Here is a 10,905-nt window from a genome sequence, read left to right as displayed (position 1 = left end):
GAAAGTACTCAAACCAAAGCGTACTTAAACTGAGGTATGACTGTATCTACATTTGAAAATGAAAGCAGCTTTTGTTTTGTTTTTACTCGGCAGGCTTTGGGAGACAGAATAGATTCCAAACGCTTTCTTCAGCATTTTTATTTATAAAAGTTTGCAATCAAAACAATTTACACCTTTTGCTCCCCAACTGAAACACACACACACACCAGCAGTGAGCTATACACAAGACTGGAGTTACAATTAAGATGGGTAGAGATTTCTTTTCATGCCTCCAGCAAGTGGCAAGACAGCAAGCAGAGGAAAACATGGATCATATATTAAAATTTAGTGTTTTTGGATAACATATCTCTTAAGGCAAATGACAAAAAATAAAATAAAAACTGCTCTTTTCCCAATGCCTCCCTCTTGACATACCAAAAGCTGGCTGTAGATAATCATCAAATCTAATGTTGGCACACACAACACGGATGGAGATTTACGCATAAAATTTATGCTTATGTGCACCTTTCCCAGACGGGTGGGCATGACTCTCCAAGCCTCTTAGCACCTGGATGAGTACAGACTGACATTGCTTGGACCCAGTTCACACACCTGAGAGTCTTCCTTCCCCACCAAGATGGTGGCTTTTTTGCAGCTGCCTTGCAATAGTATGTCTATATGGAGTTGGGACGTGGAAACCGCTTGCCCCACATCCCTACTTCTCAACCAAGGGGGGGGGAAGAAGAAGAAGAAGAAGAAGAAGAAGAAGAAGAAGAAGAAGAAGAAGAAGAAGAAGAAGAAGAAGAAGAAGAAGAAGAAGAAGAAGAAGGAGGAGGAGGAGGAGGAGGAGGAGGAGGGGGAGGAGGAGGAGGAGGAGGGGGAGGAGGAGGAGGAGGAGGAGGAGAAACCAGGCTCCCATAGGCTGTGTTCTGAATGCTGAAGTCCTGACATATTAAAAGGTATTTACCACCACTTGGGTCACTTGGGACTTAAGACTGGGCAGCATTCCCATGTCAATTTCTGACTTGTTAGCCACAAAACACACACACACAGAGAGAGAGAGAGGGAGGGAGGGAGGGAGGGAGGGAGGGAGGGAGGGAGGGAGGGGGAATCATACTGAGATTATTTGCTTATTTTTTCTTTCCTTTGTCCACAAGATTTGTAACAGTTAATTTGAGTTCTGTTGGAAGGGCAATAGTGGGTTTTCTTTTGCAGTTAGAAAAAGTATAATCTGCCCAATAAGTTGCAAGTAACACAAGGTACTCACAACACAATGTAACCTATAGACAGCATAACTCAAGCATTCTTTTCAGAAGTCACTCCAAAATACATTTGCATTTCAAGAGAGATAATTCCCTGTACGGAAGGAACCACTAACCTTGCATCACATCTCCACAAAGAATTAGGGGCGGCGGCAGCAAATCTATCGTGGACATGCTAAAGACCACAAAAATAAGCCTTTGCTAAACTAACATCCTCCAGATGTTGCTGGACTACAATATCCATCAGTCCTGGTGAGCATGCCTGTGCCGGTAGGGGATGATGGGAGTTGTAGTCCTATAGTCTCTGGAGGCAACAAGGTGTGTCATGGTTGGCATAAACTATTGCATCACTTTGTATAACTTCAAGGGCACATTCTCCGAGCATTCTCCCATCAACAGATAACACACATTTGAAAATGTCCTGATGTACAGAAGACAAAGCGCCAAGTGTTCTGATAAGCTGGTTAAGGTTGGGTATATTTTGCTATCTGCCTTTATCAACAGCTTTGATGGATCAAGACAGGATTTCTACTTTCTTATGCATCAGCAGTATTCTTCAGGAAGGGCAACACTGCCCCCTCGTGGGTACAGTATTTACAAGAGCAGACAGACATCAGTTGCATTCTCAGAGGAATCAGAAACACAAAAGGGACCTTCAGCACACTCCTGGGGACCAGTCCTGCCTTTGTCCAACACACAGCATAAATACAGGTAGATAAATTAGAGGGCAATGTTGGGGAAAGCCAGCAACTGAGAGGCTTAACAGAGACAGAAGCCACCTTCATTCATCCTTGAGGTCTCCACTGATTTTGTGTCACTATGGGGCAAAGGTGAGGATCATCCAGCTGATGACGAAATAGAAGAGGAAGATGGGGTAGACTGCGAGGGCTTTGCGATTTGGGGGCTGGCTGTCTGCCAGGAAAGCGGTGGATGCTGAAAAGAGAAGGAATATTTAGAATACACACAAACAGTTGAAAAAGCAGAAAATTGTGGTTGTATCCACAGCAGACCCAGCAGCACCTACATTTATTCTGTGCCCCACATGCACCCCAAAATCTTCCCAGGAGGACACTTCCCAACCCTCCAGAGCTTATGTGAAGGTGTGCAATGGGGAGCAGAGGTAACAAGAAAGTTATGTTCCATTGTCACATGCCCCTTGCATTAATGGAACAGGAACACTGGACACCAACCTGAAAATTTAGATTGCATTTTAAAAACATAAGAAGAGTCTGCTGGAGCAGGCCAGTGTCTCATCTAGTTCAGCATCCTGTTTGCAGAGAGGCCAACCAGATGCCTGTGGAGACCCTCAAGCAGTATCTGAGTAAAAGAGCAACTCTCTCCTCCTGTGGTTTCCAGCAACTGGTATTCAGAAGCATTGCTGCCTCTGATTGTAGAGGTAGAGCATAGCCATCATGGCTAGTAACCATGACTAGTCAATAGCCTTCTCCTCATCCATGAATTTGTCTAATCCTCTTATAAAGGTATCTAGGTTGGTGGCCATCACTGCCTCATGTGGGAGTGAGTTCCATAGTTTAACTATGAACTCTGTGATGGAAGGACTCCCTTTTCTCTGTCCTGAATCTCCAAACATTCAGCTTCACTGGATGTCCATGAGTGTTACGAGAGGGAGAAAAGCTTTTCTCTATTCGCTTTCTCTGTGCATTAGACAGCAGAACGCCAGAGTCAAACATGATACCAGCTGATAGAATTCAATGCAAGGAATTTGGTGAGACTTGTATTTTTCTTTCCTTTGTACCAAAAATGGTACACAGTAGGAAAGGAAGCTAAATGAAATGCTAACCCTGAAGAAAACCGGGGGGGGGGGGAGCATCATTGCCACACAGACGAGCTCCGCTTCTTCTGTAACGTTTTAAAAAGCAGCTCTCCTAGCCACTTACTGATAGTGCTGAGCAAATCAAAGCTGTGAATTGGAGGACGCAACCCTGCTGAGCTCATGGGGGCTTTAAATGTGTGCATTTGCAGACAGGACTGAAAAGGTTCCAAACTGCACTTCCTTTTCAAACATACCTAGCGTCGACCAGGCAAACATGGCCACCACGACTAAGAGACGCACAATGAAGCCAGGAGTATCAGAGCTTGCTAGCAGGACAAGCCTGCAGACCAGGAGAGCCACCGTCAAGGGGAGGATGCAGTAACCCAGGACACAGAGGCTCTGAAAAAAGGATCTTGGGAAAGAAGAAACAGCATTAAATTTTGGGTGGGTGTCAGGAAGAGAAAGGGTAGGTGTATTGCACTCACTTCCGGAGCACAATGGTCAGCTTCTGGATTCTGATCTCCAGACAGCAGTCCAGAAGCATATTGGGGGGCATAAATTACCCCTCATGAATGGCCAGAGGCTTCACAACGAAGCTTATGCCATCTCACCTTAAGGGCTTTGTGGTTATGCGGTTTGAGAAGCACATATGACTAAGTGGCAGGGCAGCAGCTCTACTTTGGAATTCCCTGCCTACTGACGTCAAGCTCATGCCTTCCCTGCTCTTTTTGGCACCTGCTAGAAACAACTGTGTTTAGACAAGCCTACTCAGGCATGCAGAATATTGATGTATGTTTTAATCTGTTTTTAGTTTATTGGTTTTTTTTTAAAAAAATGTTTTCAATACTGTCTACTCCCATTTTGCGCACATTCAAAGAACATGTGACTGTGCACACAAGTATCACCACAAACCCAGAAGTGGCAGGAAAAGGGGGCATAATGGGATGGGTTTAGGCACGCTCTGCCAATGCATGTGATAACTTGCAACGTAACCTTTGCCTGTAGTTCTTTTAAACTGTTTTCACTGATAATTTGATTGTTTTAGTATCTTTGTAACCTGCTTTGAGGTTTGTTTTTACAATCAAGCAGTGTATAAATTTTATGAAATAATAAGCATTTACAAACAAATATGAACACTGACATTTGAGTCCATGGGACACTGAAGCATAGTTCTGCCTCTTACAGCTGAAAAAGATTTCCCTTTTTCCAGAACGTGCAAACATCCAGCAGAAAGGGAGACTCAACATAGTCTATTATCAAATGACAATGCACACAGTGCAGCCTGCAGATGGCAGTCTGCATCTTTGGCAGAGGCCTCAATGGATATTATATTTTACATTATAAAAAAAGGTTTATTAAATAATCAACATATTTAACAACATAACGTAACAAAACAAAACAAAACAAGGAGTCAGTTAGTGGCATGCTATTAGAGCAGGGGTCAGCAACCTTTTTTAGCCGTGGGCCGGTCCACTGTCCTTCAGACCATGTGGTGGGCTCGACTATATTGGGGGGGGGGGGGATGAACGAATTCCTATGCCCACAAATAACCCAGAGGTGCATTTTAAATAAAAGGACACATTCTACTCATGTAAAAACATGCTGATTCTTGGATTGTCCATGGGTCCATGCCTACCCCTGTATTAGAGAGCCATTGTACATGGTTGGATAGAACACCGGAATGTGAAAAAGTTCAGTTATTTTATTTTCATCTCATAAAATTTATACACTGCTGCATTGTTAAAGAAAAACTTCAAAGCAGTTTGCAATCTAAGGTCAGACTATAAAAGGTTATTCTGCTAGCATGAACAGAGAGCACTAGTAATAGGGGGTATTAGTATGTAATCAGTACCAAATAAAGTGAAATTTGGTGGGGTCCAAATATGACCTTATTTGGTTAGGTGCTGCCTGTTGAAACATGTATCATGCATAAACGTTTCTGAAATTGGGATGCATAGGGCCTTCTGAAACCAAGTGGGAATGGGAAAGTCCAACATAATTTCTGCATCCCTGAGTGATAGTCAATTTAGCCACAGACAACAAATATATAATAAAGAGTTTTACAAACTAGTTTTGCATTGCCCTCTTCGGATATTGGAAATGAATGTGGCCTGGCATCAAGGTTGACTGGGCTGCCTACAATCTCAGGGATTTCTTGTTTTTCAAAGGGACTCTTTGTCATTACTCAAGCAAAAAAGGAAGATGTGGAGAACAGCTTTGCAAGGAGGACTGCCTCTCTCCCATCTCCCCAGACCCCTGCCACCAGAGAACATGGTTACAGCACCCACCCACCACACACTCACATGGTCCCTCCAAGCAGCTTGGAATTCAGTGTGATGACAACGGCTCCAAACCAAATGATGACAAAGACCTCTGCAAACTGGGGACCTCTGTCTTCCGTGCTATTTGCTGCTCCTCCCTGAAGCATTCTGGGGAAGGGGTGGGGAAGCAAGGGAATTAGATCAGTAGCAAGCAGCGGGCAAATCTGGAGAACTGGTGTGGTGGTTTAGGAGTGTCAGACTAGGGACTGGGAGAGACCAGGGTTCAAATCCCCACTCAGCCATGAAGCTCACCGAGCCAGTCACTCAGCCTGACCTACCACACAGGGTTGTTACTGGGATTAAATTAGGAGAGGAAGAATCATGTATGCCCCCACAAACTCCTTGGAGAAAAGGGCAATGTGCTGTAATTAAGTTAAATAAGAAGTCTGGGTGACATGCAGTTACTTCTTCACTGCCCTCTATACCAACAGAATTCACTGCCACATTGGTGCCGTGTCGAGGGAAGTGGCAGTTGAGCCAGTGTAGCATAATAGTTTCAGTGTCAAGCTAGGACCTAGGAGAGACCATGGTTCAAATCTTCCCATTTGGCCATGTAGCTCAGTGGGTGTGACCTTGCACTCTCAGTCCTGTTGTGAGGACAAAAGGGCAGGGAGGACCAGAATATTGTACACCATCTTGAGCTCCCTGGGAGGAAAATTAGGATATAAATGTAATAAATAATAAATAAAGTTTACCCTCTGCCAAAAAGGAGAAGCCCTTGTGCAGCCCATAGTCTGTTGCAGCAACTGCCAACACCCAGAGTAGGCCCCATATGAGGATCCTGAGAATCATAATCTTTAAAAATGCTGGCTTAAAAAAAAATATTAGTGTGGCATTGTTTTATTCATATTCTACATTGCTTTGGTTTATTATTGTAGCTTCAGCACTGCATTTGGCTGTTTCCCCCAACAAATCCCAGAGCAGTGAAGGGGAAAGGAGGAATGCAGGTACTTACAGGGCAAGTAAAACACACAGGACTAGAGGACCCCATAAATCCCCTGGAAGAAAAGAAAAAGAGAGAAAACCAATGAAGGGGGCAGGGGGAAGCTAAGGAAAAGCATGACTTCCTTTTCCTCCAGCCACTCACTGCCTCCCCAGTCACTCTTGATGTAGGGTATCAAATTGTTCATTTATTTATTTATTTATTCCTCATGTTTCATCCTAAAGGGCCCAGGGCAGGTTACAACATTAAAAAAGAACCTTAAGAAGAGTTTAAACAACTTGCAATCACAGAAATAAAATGGGTCTGTATCCTCTGAAGGCAGAGGGCTACCCACTGGGCCCCCTCAGCACCCGAAGGTCTGTAGGGAAGAAGGTGGCCTTTTGGGTATTTGGGGCCTGAGTTGTTTAGGCACAAATGTCAGGTTGAATCCCTGTATCAATACATTAAGTTTCAAATGGAGAATTTAACCCACCAAATATTTCACTTAAAACTTCTCTTCCATCCCCACCACACCTGAATGGTTACTCCTTATGCTGATTTTTAGACAGGTTAGTAAGAGAAAAAAGTGGATTTATTTCCACAGGTTTCAAAGCTTTGAAATGAATCTGGCACGTACAGTCTCTCAGGAGGGCACTGCTCTTTTTGGGATACATGACATGGACGAATTTCTTCCCAACTGCTTTCAGGTCCCGCATCTGAAAAGTTTGAGCAATGGGGTGTATTACTGGGCTGTACAAATTTTGCTATTAGAGCAATGCTAACCCCCTGCTCCGCCCCACAAACTGACAGGCTGGATGGGGTCAGGACGTGGCTCAGGTTCCTCTCTGTTGGGTTTTATCAACAGAGTGCTTCCACTGAGCTGAAGGCATGGTGAGCAGAAGCTACCATCTGTGGTTGCTGGTGCAGACCCATAAAACAGGGCATTTGGGTGGTAGAGCTGGGCTGCCCAAGGATTAACTGGCTCCTGGGGTACTCCAGATACTAACAATGGGTCTGATCCAGGCCTCCCTGCTACGTCAACAGCAAAAATGTCAGGTTTACTGTGACACACGCAAACCAACCCCACCCCCTCAGCCTGGAACAAGCAGCAAGACTCCTAGATGCCTTCACAGGAATGTAGGGGGCTGCCTTATACTGAGTCAAGACTCAGTATTGTCTACACTGACTGGCAGCAACATCTCTCCAGGGCTCCAGGCAGGGACCTATCCTGACCCTATCTGGACATGCCATTGGAGGTTGAACCTGGGACCATCTGCACACAAGGCTGTACCACTGAGTTATAGTCTTGATAAATGGCCTTGATAAATGGCATTCCATGTTAACATTAAGATATTGCGTTACAGACAATAAGATTGAGCTGTGATGCATTTATTTTCATGACTTCTGACAGAATCCCTACAAACTAAGCTTACTCTTGGGTTGCACCCTATGGCATAATCTAATTATTACACACCTATCAAGTGAGCAGTGTGCCAGAGCCACTTAAATTTCCACATTATTAATTACTGTAAAACACATCTTCGGTTGAAGAGGTGATGTGGTTTAGCCAACCCCCAAAATTAACCTGCATAAATTGCAAACACCCTTGGAAACTCGGAGAGCATCATTTTAAGATATTATTTAAATTTCTACCCCTCAGCCTCTACAAGACACTTACAATTGTGTCCTTAACCGGCTCATCCAGGGTGGAGTTGTCTTCATCTGGGGAACGAGATCCCACAGGAACTGTGATTTCTCCTTCTACTGGAATATCTTCCGATATTGACACATCTGCAAGGCCTGCAAACTGCATATTTTCAACACACTTTTAATTATTGTTATTATTAGCTTTTATGCACCACCTTTCTGCACCACCCAAGCCAGTTTACAATTTTAAAGGACTGAAACAAATGATGCAACACTTGAAGTTTAAGCATGCAAAAGTGGGGAGGGGTAGCATTCTTGGGGAAAACAAAATATACAATGTATGGTTATGATGGCCTTTTTAGGTCAGACTAAAGCTCTACACTGAATAACCGAACTGTAGAGCTGGAAAAGGACCCTTAGGGTCATCGAGTCCAACTCCCTGCACATCTCCTTGACAGGTGGCCATCAAACCTCTGCTTAAAAAAACCTCCAATGAATCATAGAATTTTAAGAGTTGGAAGGTACCCCCAAAGATTATCTAGTCCAACTTCCTGTAATGCGCTAACAGGCTGGAGTCGGACACCTGCAGAACATGGTGCTGTTACGATTCCAGCATTTGCCCACAAGATACATGCATGTTCTAATTAGGAGCATCCTATTTTACGCTTTTGCAGCTCTCATAGAAATTTAATAAATAATAAAATAACTGGGGGAGGTTATTGTTTTTGTTTGTTATTATGTTATGTGTTTTTGTGTTTTCATATTGTAAACCGCTCTATGAATCTTCCATGAAGGGCAGTATATAAAGTTAAAAAATAATAACAACAATAATATTCACTGACAAATATAGATTCAACAAAATTTGGGGGCTGTTTCTTAAAGTTGTTTTAAACTATTTTTAATATTGTGTTTCAATACTAAGCTTGTTTCAATTTTTGTTACCCACATATGACTGAAAGGCTGGTAATGATTTGCAGCAAGAATAATGCTGATGGCAATGCAGATTGGAACCACAGAGGGAGGGAGGCTGCAGTTATCACCCCCCCCACTCGCCTCTTTTCAGTTTAAACATAAGAACACAACAACATTGTTGGGTCAGCTCGAAGGTCCCACTTTGCCCAGCCTCCTGTCAGCCTCCCAGGGAACCAACGAAGGAGGAGGGTGGAGAAGCCCGGAGCTGCCCTTCCCGAGTATTTGGCTGGTGCTCAAAGGTAGACTGCCTGGGACATGGAGGTTCGGCTGCCCTTGGTCTCCTCCCTCCCTCCGAGAGCGCTATGAGGGGAGTGGAGTGGGGGTCACCACCATTTTAGTCGGGCAGGAGGTCTTGGGGTCCAGGAGCGCCCTGCTTCTGACGTCATCCCATCTTGTGGCGGGGAGTTCCGTCGGTCAGCCCTGCGCCTGAGGGGGTCTCACGCCCTCCCCGCGGCCTTATTCAGCAGGTTCCCCTCCCCTCCCTTCGCCTCTCCTTCCGACCCACCAGCGGCTTTGTGCCTCCATCAGCCCGCATCGCTGCCGCTTCCTCGGCTGCCGCCATCTTGGACCCAGCTGCTATGGAGCTACGACGTGGCCAGCAACCACGCCCCCTACTGCGTGTGCGTCATCATACCGCGCCATCCTTCTAGTGTCAGGCGCTTCTGTTGCTATAGCAACGCAGGAGGCATAGGCCTGAAGCCAGAGGTGGGGTGCAGGGCGCGAGGCCGCTGGTGGGGAAAGAGAGAGCCGAATTTCTTATAAGGGAGCATAAGGGCCCCTCTTCTACTTCCCCACGACTCTGAGTCAACGCACACTATGTTCCCCCAAGTTTTGATATGACTATAAGAGACAGCGTCCCTTCCCCAACCTGGGAATTTGGACTATAACTCCCATCACTATCAGCTAGCGCGGCCGGCGGGCTGATTGGACGGCGCTGGACTGGTGGGGCGGTGGTAGCGCTGGCGCGGCCTGATGGGAGTTGTAGGCAGTGGAAGGTTGATGGACGTTAGGAGCTGTTTTGGTTAATATTACGCCACCTTTCAGGATATTAACCCCAGGAGGGTGGCTCCCAGGTATTATACTGTTATTGTTGTTGCTATTCTACCACCTCCACTAATACAGATCCATAGTATTATAGAATTGCAGAGGTGCAAGGGTACAGAGGGTCATCTAGTCCAACCTCCTGCAATGCAGGAATCTCAGCCATCGCAGGAATTGCCGAATGGGGGTCCACCTCTATTTGATCGGCGAGTCAGAAAATATAAAATCCCACATGAAACTGCTGAATCGGCAAGAAAGTGAACTTTTCCTGATTAATGTTTTGAGGGTCAAAACCACAGGAGCTACAATTTATGCTTCAGATCCATAATCATAGCTTTCAAGCATGTACTGTATCTCCAATAATAAAACCACACTTCTGCAAAGTGGAAAACGAAGGATACAAATTTATTTCATTATTGATTACATTTCTATCCCAACTTTTCCTTCAAGGAGCTCAAGGCAGCATACACGATTCTCACATGATTCTCATTTTGCCCTCACAACAACACTGTGGGGTAGGTTAGGCTGAGAGGCAGTGACTGACCGGTCACCCAAGGTGGTGCTCAGTAGACATGGCCAAGTAGTGGTATTTGAAACCTGGTCTCTCCCAGGTCCTAGCCCAACACTGACCAGCACACTACCGGTACCACTGGGTTAAGTCACATTTTTTCAGTAAAAAAAGAATAGCATCAAAGTTCTGTATCTTAAACTAGCATCAGTGTCAGGATGCATATTTATTTCTTTTACTATTTGCCTGAATTTTGCTCCATTTATGCAACATTTTAAAAATTCATTTCCTGTTTTTAAACCAATAGTCAGGCTAGTCAGTGGCTCTGGCCTTGACCCACCAAAAGCCCCAGAGCCTCCTTTTGTGCATATGTTTATGAATTTGTGGGGTGCCTGGAGTTTCCTAAGTTCTGATTGCCGGACACTGTGTTTAGCATGGGTAAAATACAGGCCAAACAAATCTTCCTGCGTCCAGGCCAG

At 44.9% G+C, this 10,905-nt stretch overlaps 1 protein-coding gene across 1 annotated transcript; it reads right to left on the bottom strand.

Moving 5' to 3' along the window:
• Positions 1 to 1,051: 1,051 nt before the first annotated feature.
• Positions 1,052 to 9,463, bottom strand: YIPF6 (Yip1 domain family member 6). The gene is made up of 7 exons (XM_035113847.2): positions 9,383 to 9,463; positions 7,937 to 8,065; positions 6,896 to 6,974; positions 6,292 to 6,334; positions 5,319 to 5,444; positions 3,270 to 3,427; positions 1,052 to 2,174 (listed from the first exon to the last, which is right to left on the bottom strand). Exons 1-7 carry the CDS (start codon positions 9,437 to 9,439, stop codon positions 2,059 to 2,061), a joined length of 708 nt encoding a protein of 235 aa, XP_034969738.1. The 5' UTR covers positions 9,440 to 9,463; the 3' UTR covers positions 1,052 to 2,058.
• Between the last annotated feature and the right edge of the window lie 1,442 nt (positions 9,464 to 10,905).

This window comes from Zootoca vivipara, chromosome Z (genome assembly GCF_963506605.1).
Source record: "Zootoca vivipara chromosome Z, rZooViv1.1, whole genome shotgun sequence".
NCBI lineage: Eukaryota > Metazoa > Chordata > Lepidosauria > Squamata > Lacertidae > Zootoca > Zootoca vivipara.
Note: the sequence above shows the minus strand (reverse complement) of the source record. Positions and strands in the feature narration are given on the sequence as shown.

Excerpts from the sequence above, each read along its gene's own strand:
- YIPF6 (XM_035113847.2), bottom strand. The coding sequence starts at position 9,439 with ATGGCGGCAGCCGAGGAAGCGGCAGCGATGCGGGCTGATGGAGGCACA. Across the intron at positions 8,066-9,382 it reads ATGGAGGCACAAAGCCGCTG|TTTGCAGGCCTTGCAGATGT; the intron begins GTGGGTCGGAAG and ends GAAAATATGCAG. Across the intron at positions 6,975-7,936 it reads AGCCGGTTAAGGACACAATT|ATGCGGGACCTGAAAGCAGT; the intron begins GTAAGTGTCTTG and ends CAAACTTTTCAG.